Below are 12,362 nucleotides of genomic sequence, written 5' to 3' on the forward strand. Positions count from 1 at the left end.
ATGAACTATTTAAAAACCCATGCTGGTTCGGAACTAATCAACTACAGTATGAATTTTCTACTCGCCTTTTTTCTTCACATTTTTCCCTCTCTATGATGACTATGAATTTTTTTTTTGTGCTATATGCTGTGTCTGACTGTACAGGCACATGGTCTGATCATACCACATCTCCTGGGCTGGGGGGAAGCAAAAGACTATACAGATATTACAGCAATGGATCGCAGCTGATTCTTTCTTTGAGATAAAATATTGTTTCAAAACAGGCAGTGAAATATTTTGCCTCACAGAAAGAATCAGCTGCGATCCATTGCTGTAATGTCTGTATATACAGTGGTGGCCAAAAGTATTGGCATCCCTGCAATTCTGTCAGATAATACTCAGTTTCTTCCTGAAAATGATTGCAATCACAAATTCTTTGGTATTATTATCTTTATTTAATTTGTCTTCAATGAAAATACACAAAAAGAATTGTCCTAAAGCCAAATTGGATATAATTCCACACCAAACCTAAAAAAGGGGGTGGACAAAAGTATTCGCACGGTTTGAAAAATCATGTGATGCTTCTCTAATTCGTGTAATTAATAGCACCTGTAACTTACCTGTGGCACCTAACAGGTGTTGGCAATAACTAAATCACACTTGCAGCCAGTTAACATGGATTAAAGTTGACTCAACCTCTGTCCTGTGTCCTTGTGTGTACCACATTGAGCATGGAGAAAAGAAAGAAGACCAAAGAACTGTCTGAGGACTTGAGAAACCAAGTTGTGAGGAAGCATAAGCAATCTCAAGGCTACAAGTCCATCTCCAAAGACCTGAATGTTCCTGTGTCTTCCGTGCACAGTGTCATCAAGAAGTTTAAAGCCCATGGCACTGTGGCTAACCTCCCTAGATGTGGACGGAAAAGAAAAATTGAGAGATTTCAACGCAAGATTGTGCGGATGGTGGATAAAGAACCGCGACTAACATCCAAACAAGTTCAAGCTGCCCTGCAGTCTGAGGGTACAGCAGTGTCAACCCGTACTATCCGTCGGCGTCTGAATGAAAAGGGACTGTATGGTAGGATACCCAGGAAGACCCCACTTCTTACCCCAAGACATAAAAAAGCCAGGCTGGAGTTTGCCAAAACTTACCTGAGAAAGCCTAAAACGTTTTGGAAGAATGTTCTCTGGTCAGATGAGACAAAGGTAGATCTTTTTGGGAAAAAGCATCAACATAGAGTGTACAGGAAAAAAAAGAGGCATTCAAAGAAAAGAACACGGTCCCTACAGTAAAACATGGCGGAGGTTCCCTGATTTTTGGGGGTTGCTTTGCTGCCTCTGGCACTGGACTGCTTGACCGTGTGCATGGCACAATGAAGTCTGAAGACTACCAACAAATTTTGCAGCATAATGTAGGGCCCAGTGTGAGAAAGCTGGGTCTCCCTCAGAGGTCATGGGTCTTCCAGCAGGACAATGACCCAAAACACACTTCCAAAAGCACTATAAAATGGTTTGAGAGAAAGCACTGGAGACTTCTAAGGTGGCCAGCAATGAGTCCAGACCTGAATCCCATAGAACACCTGTGGAGAGATCTCAAAATGGCAGTTTGGAGAAGGCACCCTTCAAATATCAGGGACCTGGAGCAGTTTGCCAAAGAAGAATGGTCTGCAATTCCAGCAGAGCATTGTAAGAAACTCATTGATGATTACCGGAAGCGGTTGTTCGCAGTTATTTTGGCTAAAGGTTGTGCAACCAAGTATTAGGCTGAGGGTGCCAATACTTTTGTCTGGCCCATTTTTGGAGTTTTGTGTGAAATGATCAATGATTTGATTTTTGCTTCATTCTCTTTTGTGTTTTTTCCTTGCAAGCAAATTAAATGAAGATCATGCCAAAGAATTTGTGATTGCAATCATTTTCAGGATGAAACTGAGTATTATCTGACAGAATTGCAGGGGTGCCAATACTTTTGGCCACCACTGTACTTTTTCTTCCCCTCTGCACAGGAGATGTGGTATGATCAGACCATGTTCTGTACAGTCAGACACAGCCATTACACATTACACAGCTGGGACACAATTATAAGATTATCTCAGCACAGGAACATTTTTTTTTTTTTTTTTTAAACATCCAATTGTGGGGTTTATTTTTACTCCAAGATCTATTAATTAAAATGTACTTTGTTTATGGCACAACCCCCTTTTAAGTTTCCAAATGCCCTGGATCAACATGACTGAGCATCTATAGGACATGCTGGAGAAACACGGGTTTAAAAGATTATCTGCAATATCTTTGTACCAGATGGCACAGGACGATTTCAGATGTCTTACACTGATTTTATACTTTGATAAAAAGCCATAATTTTTCCTGCAATGTAAGTATGCTACTTACACATTGTTCTCACAGGGTATTTACCATTTGTCTAGGCATGTCAGCTTCATACTCAGTGCGGCCAAGCTATATGCAGAAGTTTACAGCATCAAGTTCACTGAAAAGGTAAAGTACAGTAAGCAGACCAGCTCGCTCTTGGTTGTCTGATTTGGCTAACTTGATTTATTTGTATTGTACCATAGCTGAAGTTATAGTTGCAGTTGTCACTTTCCAGTCACATCTCATGGTCCGCCATGGTGGATGCTCAGTTTGCAGAAGGTGCAGGCTTTTCTTTTGGAGGGATACCCACATTTTACAGCTATTAATAAAGAAACCCATTACCAATGCAAGACCTTTTGTATCCATTGCCTTAGGGTTGGTTGCTCTGTCTACGGGTCATTACTGCTGACGTCATGCTGATTGACAGCTGGCTTCTCGCAGTCACAAAGCGGGGAGCCGGGAATCAGCATGACATCGGCAGTCACAACCCGTCAACAGAGCGGAAAAGAAGCAGCTGCTCTGCCAACGTGACATCAGTGGAAGTCACAGGACCTCTCTGAGCAGGCAGAAATCTGCGCTGGCAGAACGGGCAGGTAGTAGGCAATGATCTGCATGTTGGTTCTTAGGCCCACAGTAAAAAAAAAAAAAAAAAATTGTCCTAGATAATCCCTTTAATGGTTACATAGTTTTTTTTATTTTTGAGCTCTGTATCTACAACATATCATTAGATTGTTTTAAGCAAGTTTTCCCTTTTTGAAGGTTATAGTTTGTAACTACTTTTAACACCTTCACGACATTAAACGTACTGGTATTCCAATTTCTGGTTTCTGACTTTGATGCAAGCATAGGAGCCGAGTTGCATGATTGATAGCTGTGTTACATAGCCATCATCTGCCTCCAACAGAAGTGATCAGAGCTGAGCTCCACCTGCTGCTGTTAGCTTCTTAAATGTAACTGTCAATCTCTGATAGCGGCATTTAAAGTGCGTGAGCAGGAGGGATTGGTTCCCAACGTCATAATCATTTGGTGCCAATAGGTTGCCATGGTCCACGTTCCTGCCATGATGGTATTCCTGTGGCAGGTTTTTGTAAGAGACTGTCATTTTAACTGTATACTGCAATACCATAGTGTGAATCACTCCCTTTTTCCCTATTAAAATGAAAGAAAAAAATAAACATTTTTGGTATCCTCATGTCTGTAAAGGTCCGATCTTTCAGATTATAAAACTAGTCAAAACATCAGGTTTACCCCAAAATGCTATCAATGAAAAACGTCAGCTCGCCACTCAAAAACAAGCCCTCATACAGCTCCTTCTACCAAAAAATGAAATAAATATGGGTCTTGGAACATGGCAACACTAGCAAAAAAAAAACAAAACTGTTCTTTAAAATATTCACCACTTAAAAAAAAAAGAAAACTATCGACCTCTACTGCCAGACCATTTTTACTACACAGTGTATGATGTAAAAACAGAATCTCAAAATCAATGAAGAAATGACATTTTACCCCAGTTGGATTTTTTTTCCCGTCTTCCAGTGCATAAAAAAGAAAAAACAGTTGGTAATTCTGAAAGCAGAATGCAGATTCCAGCTATTAAATGAAATGCCACACTATTCTAACAAAGCACCAAACCAGCAAATCTTTGTGCCCGTGTTCCTCACCACCCATTACTCACCCACTCATATTACTATACTGTATACTTACTCTCGTGTTAATTAGTGCTTTTTTTTCTTAAATAATCCCAAATCTATTCTCCTGGTTGAACTTGATCTAGGTAATTCTGAACTGTCTGGATAAATGGCTTGCAGGCGGCATAATGACACGTGTGGAAAATCTTGTTTTTCTGGACTTTATAGCCGACTTTTCACAGATGAAATCTTTAGGCGTTTCATAAATCAGTGCATTTTTCTTCTTACGTTTTTCCTAATTGTACATGGAAGTAAGGCTATGCTCGTATAATCATAATGTGTGATCTCCACATCAGTGGCTTACGTCTGAAGCCCTGGAAAATTGGATTGAGACATGTCCGCTGCTTTGGCCATAGACTGTAATAATGCAGATGGAGTCACTGCATGATCGGTCAGGCATCATTTTCTGACGTATCTGCCCATTTGAGGGAAGCCTCAAAACCCAATCCACCTTATCTTGGTTCCTGCTTCAAATAGGCTTATACAGCTAAAAATGATGTCTGACAGAGCACACAGCGAATCAGTCTCCATTACAGTCAATGGTCCCCACAGTTCATTCTTCCGTATCCCGTTTTCCAGCTATTCAGACGCAAGTCCCAACAGAGTCACTGATGTGGGGCTAAAACGCAATGTGATCGCAGTCTTAATCCTTCAAACAAAAAGCTTTTTCGAAAGTGCCAGTATTACTGAACTAGGGTCTGTGCACATGTGGTTTTGTTGCTTTTTTCTCCTTTTTTTTTCTTTGTTGTGCAAATTTGTCATTAAACCTGAAGGAATTCTTAGTAGCCGCAAAGTGAATAAGATTCCTGAAGTGCGATGCACACGTTGCTTATTTTTCCCTGCAGATTTGCAGTAGATTTAAAAGGTCAAATGTGGGGACAGATTCCCATCTAAACTATTAATATGGGCATACAGGCTATAGAATGCTTAGGAGTGTGATCCCTGTATGTCTCATATGAGATGCCTTGTTGTGGATAAATCTTCTTTTATCACTTTGTATAAATGACCTCTTCCAAGCTCTGGGGAGGATGTTGCCTTGAAGATATCTCTGCCTCCAGAGATTATTTTACATGAAGGGGGAGTTACCAGTGTGATGAGTAATGGCCGCTCTCTGCTCTCCTGATCTCACTGCAGAGCTGTGTGTGATTATAGCGGACACATCTGCAGGTTCCTCTCAGCTTCCATCTCACAGGCAGTCAGGGCTGCAATATTGTTACAATACAGCAGAGCTGTGAGAACTGCAGCTGTTAATGTGTAAGAAGATAAAGTTCATTTCTCCTGTTCTGTGTTAGTTACTTGTCTCACACTGGTAACTTCCCCTTCATGTATAATAATCTCTGGAGGTGGAGTTATCCACCAGGCAGCGTCCTCCCCATAACCTGGAAAAGGTAATTTACATAAAGTATAAAAGATGATTTCTCAGCAACAAGGCATCTGATATGAGACATAGTAGTAGGACTTTTTTCAGCAGTCTGTAACCTGCATGCCCATATTAATAGTCTAGATAGGTCAATGTGGGGACAGATTCCCTTTAAATCTGCACCATGTCAATTTTTTCAGTGTTTTTGCTGCAGAGATCACCCATACTAATGGGAAAAATGCATCAAAAGCGCTTATAAAAACAAGTAAAAAAAAAAGACATGTTTTATGCTGTTTCTCCTGCCAACACATCAGTATTTGCAGAAGATTTTTCTGCTGCAAATACTGAGCATGTGCACATACCCATAACTTATAACCAGTATATCATCATCCTCAGCATCTTTTTCATCCACTTCTTCTTCATCTTCTTCTTCTTCACCTTCTTCGTATTATTCTTTTTTTTTTACATTCTTCATATTCTACTTCTTCATCATATTCTTATTTGTGACAGGCATTCCTGTAGTTGTTATCTATAAAAGGTTGGACATTACACCTTTCGTTCTGCCCGTCACAAAAGATTTACAACAGGATTTGTCCGCGTTCAGTTTGGCCTGCAGCAGCAGGTCTTTTCCAGGGGCACCACGAGAAGGAACGGACTCACCCCCATACACTGCTTAGTCATCTTCTGCTTATAATTTAGATATTATCTTTTGCTCTGATTTTTAGTCTTATGCTTAATGTTCTTCCGCTTTTTGTTCTGCAGCTTCTTGTATTTCTGCTTCTTGGTTTTCTGTCTCTTGTTCTTCTGTATCTTGGTGCTTGTCTTCTCTTCTTTGTCCTCTTGGTCAACTTCTTCAGGGTCATCTTCTTGGTCTTCTTCGGGGTCCTCGTCTTCTTCGGGGTGGTCTTCTGGGTCGTCTTCGGGGTGGTCTTCAGGGTCCTCGTCTTCTTCGGGGTGGTCTTCGGGGTCATCGTCTTCGGGGTGGTCTTCGGGATCCTCGTCTACAGGGTCGTCGTTTTCGGGGTCCTCGTCTTCTTCGGGTTGGTCTTCAGGGTCCTCGTCAGGGAGATCCAGAGTGATTACCAAGAACCATTTCAAAAAGCTTGAACTTGGAAATGTAGCAGAAGGTACAAGAAGGCTGAGGAACTACCAAGGACCAGCTGACGGTACTGAGACCCGGATGGGTAGCAGAAGGTACAAGAGCCAATGGAACTACCGAAGACCAGCTGACGGTACTGGAACTCGGTTACTAAGCAGGAGGTACCTGTGCCAGAAAGCACTACCAAGGACCAGCAGACGTGGGTGGAACTTGGATACCGAGAAGGAGGCACCTAATCCAAAGGCACTGCCGAGAGCCAGCTGACGGTACTGGAACCCGGATGGGTAGCAGAAGGTACCCATGTAAAAAAAAGTTTCAAGGCCGCGAGCCGGCCGCAGTTACCAAAACCCACAGTCCTACAGGGGGTGCTTGTCCTATTGGCACTATGGAACCAGCCTTCATTGCCAGATCCCGCAGCCCACATAGGAGTCACCTAAACTGCAGGCACCATAGAGTCGGCTAACCCGACCGCAACACGACAGGACAACGCATTGGAGGCAAAGTGACGTTGACACTACCCGGAAACAGCTGGCGTGCTGGAACCAGGCTGGGCAGGAGGGAGTACTCGTGCCAAAGACACTTCTGGGAAACAACTGGAGGTGCTGGAACCCAGGGTAAATACTAAAAACAGAGTGGAGCCAGAGGCGTAATTGGAGCAACTTTAAAATCTGTAGTAGTGTGAATGTGGACACAGCAGGAGAATTTGCCGGACACACAGCTGGGGATCAGCTGACGTTACTGAACCCCAGTAACACTGGAGCAAGCGTTGACTGTGCAGACGGCACTTCTGAGCAGCAACTAGCGGTATTGGAGCCCAGGGTAAATACTAAAAACAGAGGAGCCAGAGGTGTAATTGGAGCAACTTTAAAATCTGTAGTAGTGAGAATGTGGACAGAGCAGGAGAAATTGCCGTCCGCACAGCAGGGGAACAGCTGACGTTACTGAACCCCAATAACACGGCAGCAAGTGTTGACTGTACAGACGGCACTTCCGAGCGCCAACTGGCAGTGTTGGAGCTCAGGGATTACAGTTCAGGTGGTAGAAACATGAACACAACAGGAGACCTGGATACTGTTGCCAACCAATTATTTATTCTGGAAGAGGACTGGCAAATTCATGAGAGATCCAGGCCTTGTTCATTTTGAGAAAAGTAAGCCGGTCAACGTTATCGGAGGATAGTCGCATGCGACGGTCTGTTAGTACACCACCTGCGGCACTAAAGACGCGTTCCGATAATACACTAGCAGCCAGGCAAGCTAGCACCTCCAATGCATACTGACTAAGCTCTGGCCATGTATCCAGCTTACAGACCCAAAACTTGAAGGGAGAAGAGCCGTCTGGGAGTACACTAAGAGGGCAAGACATGTAGTCTGTCACCATCTGACGGAAACGTTGCCTCCTGCTGACTGGAGCCGTCTGTGATGGTGTAGACATTTGTGGCGGCGGGGACACAGAACTTTGCCACATTTCAGCCATACTGGTCTTGCCTTGTGCTGAGGCGCTGCTTCTGCTCCCTCTTTGTGCAGAGCTTCCTCCACTGCCTCGACGCACTGAGCTGCTTTGTAAAGCACTAGCAGCACTGCTCTCGGTTGGAATGGAGAACATGATGGAATGCACCAGTGCGTCTTGGTACTCCCACATTTTACGCTCCCGGTTCAACGGTGTTATGAGGCTTTGTAAGTTGTCCCGGTAGCGAGGATCTAGGAGGGTGGACACCCAATAATCAGCCGTGTTTAGAATGTGGGCGATGCGGCGGTCGTTTCTCGGGCACTGCAGCATGAAATCAACCATGTGCTGCAGACTGCCAACTGGCCAAGAAACGCTGTCCCCTGCTTGAGGCGTGATCTCTGCCTGCTCTGCATCACCCCACCCTCGCTCTAGATACTGACTACTAGAGCATTGTGTACCTCCCTCCTCTGGACAGATGTCTTCCTCATCCATTGACTCCTCCTCCTCATCCTCCTCACAAAGTGTCCCCTGCCTACGCCTTTGTGAGGAACCACGTTGCGCAGACTGTAGAGAAGCAGATGGCATTTGTGACTCCTCATCCTCCACCTCTTCCAAAACCTCGTCCCTTAGTGCTTGCAGTGTTTTTTCAAGCAGGCAGATAAGGGGGATAGTCATGCTGACTAGTGCATCATCTGCACTCGCCATCCGCGTGGAATAATCGAAGGCACGCAAAACGTGGCAAATGTCCTTCATAGAGGCCCACTCAGTGGTGGTGAAGTGTGAACGGCGCGCACTGCGACTTGTTTGCGCCTGCTGCAGCTGGTACTCCATTACTGCTGCCTGCTGCTCACACAACCTCTCCAACATATGTAACGTTGAATTCCACCTAGTGGGTAGGTCACATATGATGCGATGTTCCGGAAGACTTAATCGGCGCTGCAATGCGTGATCTTGCGTTGCTGGAACGCCGCAAGTGAGCGCACTCTATGCGGACCTTGTGAAGCAGTGCATCAAGATCCGGATAGTCCCTCAAACTCTGCACGACCAAGTTGAGCACATGTGCCAGCCATGGGATGTGAGTGAGGTTGCCTAGGCACAGAGCTGCCACCAGATTTCGGCCATTGTCACACACTACCATGCCTGGCTAGAGATTCGCTGGCACAAACCACACGTCGCTCTGCTGCTTGATGGCATTCCAGAGCTCCTGCGCTGTGTGGCTTCTATTCCCCAAAGAAATTAATTTTAATACGGCCTGTTGACGTTTGGCCACGGCTGTGCTCATATTGGTCATCATAACAGGTAACCGTTCACGGGTCGATGTGGAGGTAGACCGTGACGGCTCCTGCAGCGCTGATTCAGAGGAACTGGAGTATGAGGAGGAGTCAATGTGTACAGACTGGATTCCTGCAATCCTTGGAGTTGGCAGAACACGTACAGCGCCACTCTCAAGATCTGTACCCGGCTCCACAACATTTACCCAATGGGCAGTGAGGGAAAGGTATCGTCCCTGTCCATGCTTACTGGTCCACGCATCGGTGGTCAGGTGGACCTTGCTACTGACGGCGTTTTGTAGCGCATGTTTAATTTTTCCCTCCACATGATGTTGCAGGGCAGGGACGGCTTGCCTGCTGAAATAAAAGCGGCTGGGCACGTTGTATTGTGGGACTGCCAATGCCATAAAGTTACGGAATGTGCCAGTCTCCACCAGCCTGAGTGATAGCATTTCAAGAGCCAGTAGTTTAGCAATGCCAGCATTCAGAGCCTGTGCTCGGGGGTGGTTTGCTGAGTATGGGTGCCTTTTCTCCCATGCCTGTGCTAACGATGGCTGTAGACTAGAGTGTGAGGATGACTGGGAAAGTGGTGCTGTGGGTGGAATTACACTGTGTCTCTGTACAACAGTGCCAGAGATTCTTCCATGGCGATCCTGTGAGGAAGCCGAACCAGCTGTGTGAGCTGGAGGAAGAGGCTACAACACGAGCTGAAGAGGTGGTAGGTGGCGCTGTAGGTTGGCCTAGGTCTTCAGTGTGTTTTTGTAACTCCACCACGTGCTTGGTCCACACATGTTTCCACATATTTGTGGTATTGAGGTTGCTGACACTTTTCCCTCTTTTCACCTTCTGATTACACAGCTTGCATTTGACAAAGCTAATGTCATCTGCAACTGTGTCAAAAAAGGACCAGGCACTGCAAGTCTTGGGAGCGCCCGCTTTGGATTTTGGAAGAGCCATGCTCCTAATGGGTGCCGAAGTGGAGGCTACAGGCAACCAAGTCAGCCCCCTCCCTCTCCCTCCTTTTTGGGCTGTTTGGGGAATCTCTTCCTCAGAGCTGCTCCCACCACCTTCCTGTCCCTCATGCCATGATGGGTCAAGGACCTCATCATCTACACCACCCTCTTCAAACAACTGCTTCTCCTGGGTAGTCTCGACAGCACAGTACGCACCAGAAAGTGGCATCTGAGTCTCATCATCAGATGCGTACTGAGGTGTGCTGCTGACCATAGGCACTGGCCCACCCGCCTCTTCAGATTCAGAGAGACAAAACGGTTGCGCATCACTGCATACTACCTCTTATTCAAATTCTCGAATTCTGCTTGGCTGGCCCCCTCTTTCCAAGCCAAGAGATTCAGAGAACAGAAATAGAGATGGCTCCTGTCCAGGGCTCTCTGACTGCATGGGCAATTTGGCAGGAGGTGAAGAGACAGATGGGTGCTCTTCAGTGCTCAGGACCTGAGAGGATCTGGAACTAATTGAAGTCGATGCGTTAGCTGCCATCCATCCGACAACAGCTTCAATTTGGTCCTCCTGCAGCAGTGGGGTACGGCTAGCTCCTACAAAGCTGCGCATAAAGGACTGTTCCCTGGTAAAACTGGGGGATGCTGAGTCACTGGTGCCTGCAGCAGGCACAGAATCCCCACGTCCTCTCCCTGCAGAAACTCCACGCCAACGCCCACAACCACATGCCTTACTCCCTGCCTTCTTCATCTTGGTAGACTGATAAAGATAGGCAGAAAAGTACTAAGGGCTTAGTGTGCTTATTCCTGAACAGCTGCTAACAGGTATAAGAAACACTAATTTTATAAAGTGTGGACTAGACTTTAATATGAGCTAATGTGGCCTACACAACTGTAAAGTGGAGTGTTTGGTGAACTTTATTTAGGTTTTTTTTGTCACAAAAAGACACTGGATGTGCCTAAAGATGTAATACCGATAGTATCACAAAGTTTTTGTAGCTATTACAATGTAGGAAGGTAACCTACAATGCAATAGATGAGGCTACAAAAAATAGGCTAATACTAATCTGGCTGGGGCTGCAGGGCCCAATGCTGCAGAAAGGCTCCTCTAACTACTCCTATATAGTGTGTTTGGAACCAATTTAGCTGAATATGGATGGAACCACCACACTAATAGGAGATATCAGGAAAAATTATGAATTGGCAAAAAAGGACAATGTATAAGGCAGTGACACACACTGAGTCCACTACAACAAGGCGTGGCTGAAGCACACACTACAGGGTGAGCTGCACTCACACACCAGACCTTGCAGACAGCGGTGAACAGCACAGAGAACTGCGCACTAGCGCTGCAAGGCACAGCGATTTATAAAGTAGCTTGGGTAAAGCAGAATAGACCAAATAGGTAGCTAAAACTGTCCCTCAGAACAACAGCGTCCTATCCCTAACTGAATTCACAGCAGAGTGAGCTCAAACTGGCGGCGGTGGCTTTTATAGTGCATCATGACATCATTTCAGCAGCCATGCCATTAGTTAAGATGCCTACATGCCTAACAGGATGTGCCCACACTTCTTAGGATCCTCATTGGCTGAATAAAATGAAAATGGCTCATTGCATTATGGGAACTTCCGATTCCGGTATACGATATTGCAAAAGTATCGGAATTAAGTATCGGAATTCCGATACCGCGAATATCGGCCGATACCCGATATTTCAGTATCGGAATGCTCAACACTAGTCATGAGCTTATGGGGGTTGGCCACTAATTTACAAGTCCATTTCATGTGATCTAACTGCCTTTTGTAAGTGCTTCACTAAATACCTTGCTGTGACAAATCCTGCTGTAACCAGTGCGGCTCTCCTGGTCACATATTCCCTGGCTGAAAATCTCCTCCGGCTTCCTGTGATGTCACATCAAAATCTCCCTAAGTTATGAACTTTGGAAACTGACAGGTGGGCATGGCTTGCTGTCTGGGTGGCTGGGGCTCTATTCAGCTGAGCTCATGCTGTTTCTGTTCTGCATGCTGCTGTAAACGCATTTGTTACTTTCCCTTTCTATCCATCTATCTATGTAACCGATCTATCCCATCTACCTATTTATCCATGGATCACATCCATCTATCTATCTCATTCATCTTGTGTGTCTGTCTGTATTATCCATCAACTATCCTGTTGAATCCACCTATTAGT

At 45.3% G+C, this 12,362-nt stretch overlaps 1 protein-coding gene across 2 annotated transcripts in view; it reads left to right on the plus strand.

Annotated features, from left to right (window-relative positions):
- Window positions 1–12,362, plus strand: part of UBA6 (ubiquitin like modifier activating enzyme 6) — a 102,263-nt gene that overhangs the window by 56,775 nt on the left and 33,126 nt on the right. For both annotated transcript variants that reach the window (XM_073637039.1, XM_073637040.1), the window contains exon 26: window positions 2,402–2,471. In XM_073637039.1, the coding sequence (XP_073493140.1) occupies window positions 2,402–2,471 (70 nt within the window). The remainder of the gene's footprint in view (window positions 1–2,401; window positions 2,472–12,362) is intronic.

This window comes from Phyllobates terribilis, unplaced genomic scaffold (assembly GCF_046119375.1).
Source record: "Phyllobates terribilis strain yellow unplaced genomic scaffold, ASM4611937v1 Scaffold_1__5_contigs__length_1240528914, whole genome shotgun sequence".
NCBI classification, from domain to species: Eukaryota; Metazoa; Chordata; class Amphibia; order Anura; family Dendrobatidae; genus Phyllobates; species Phyllobates terribilis.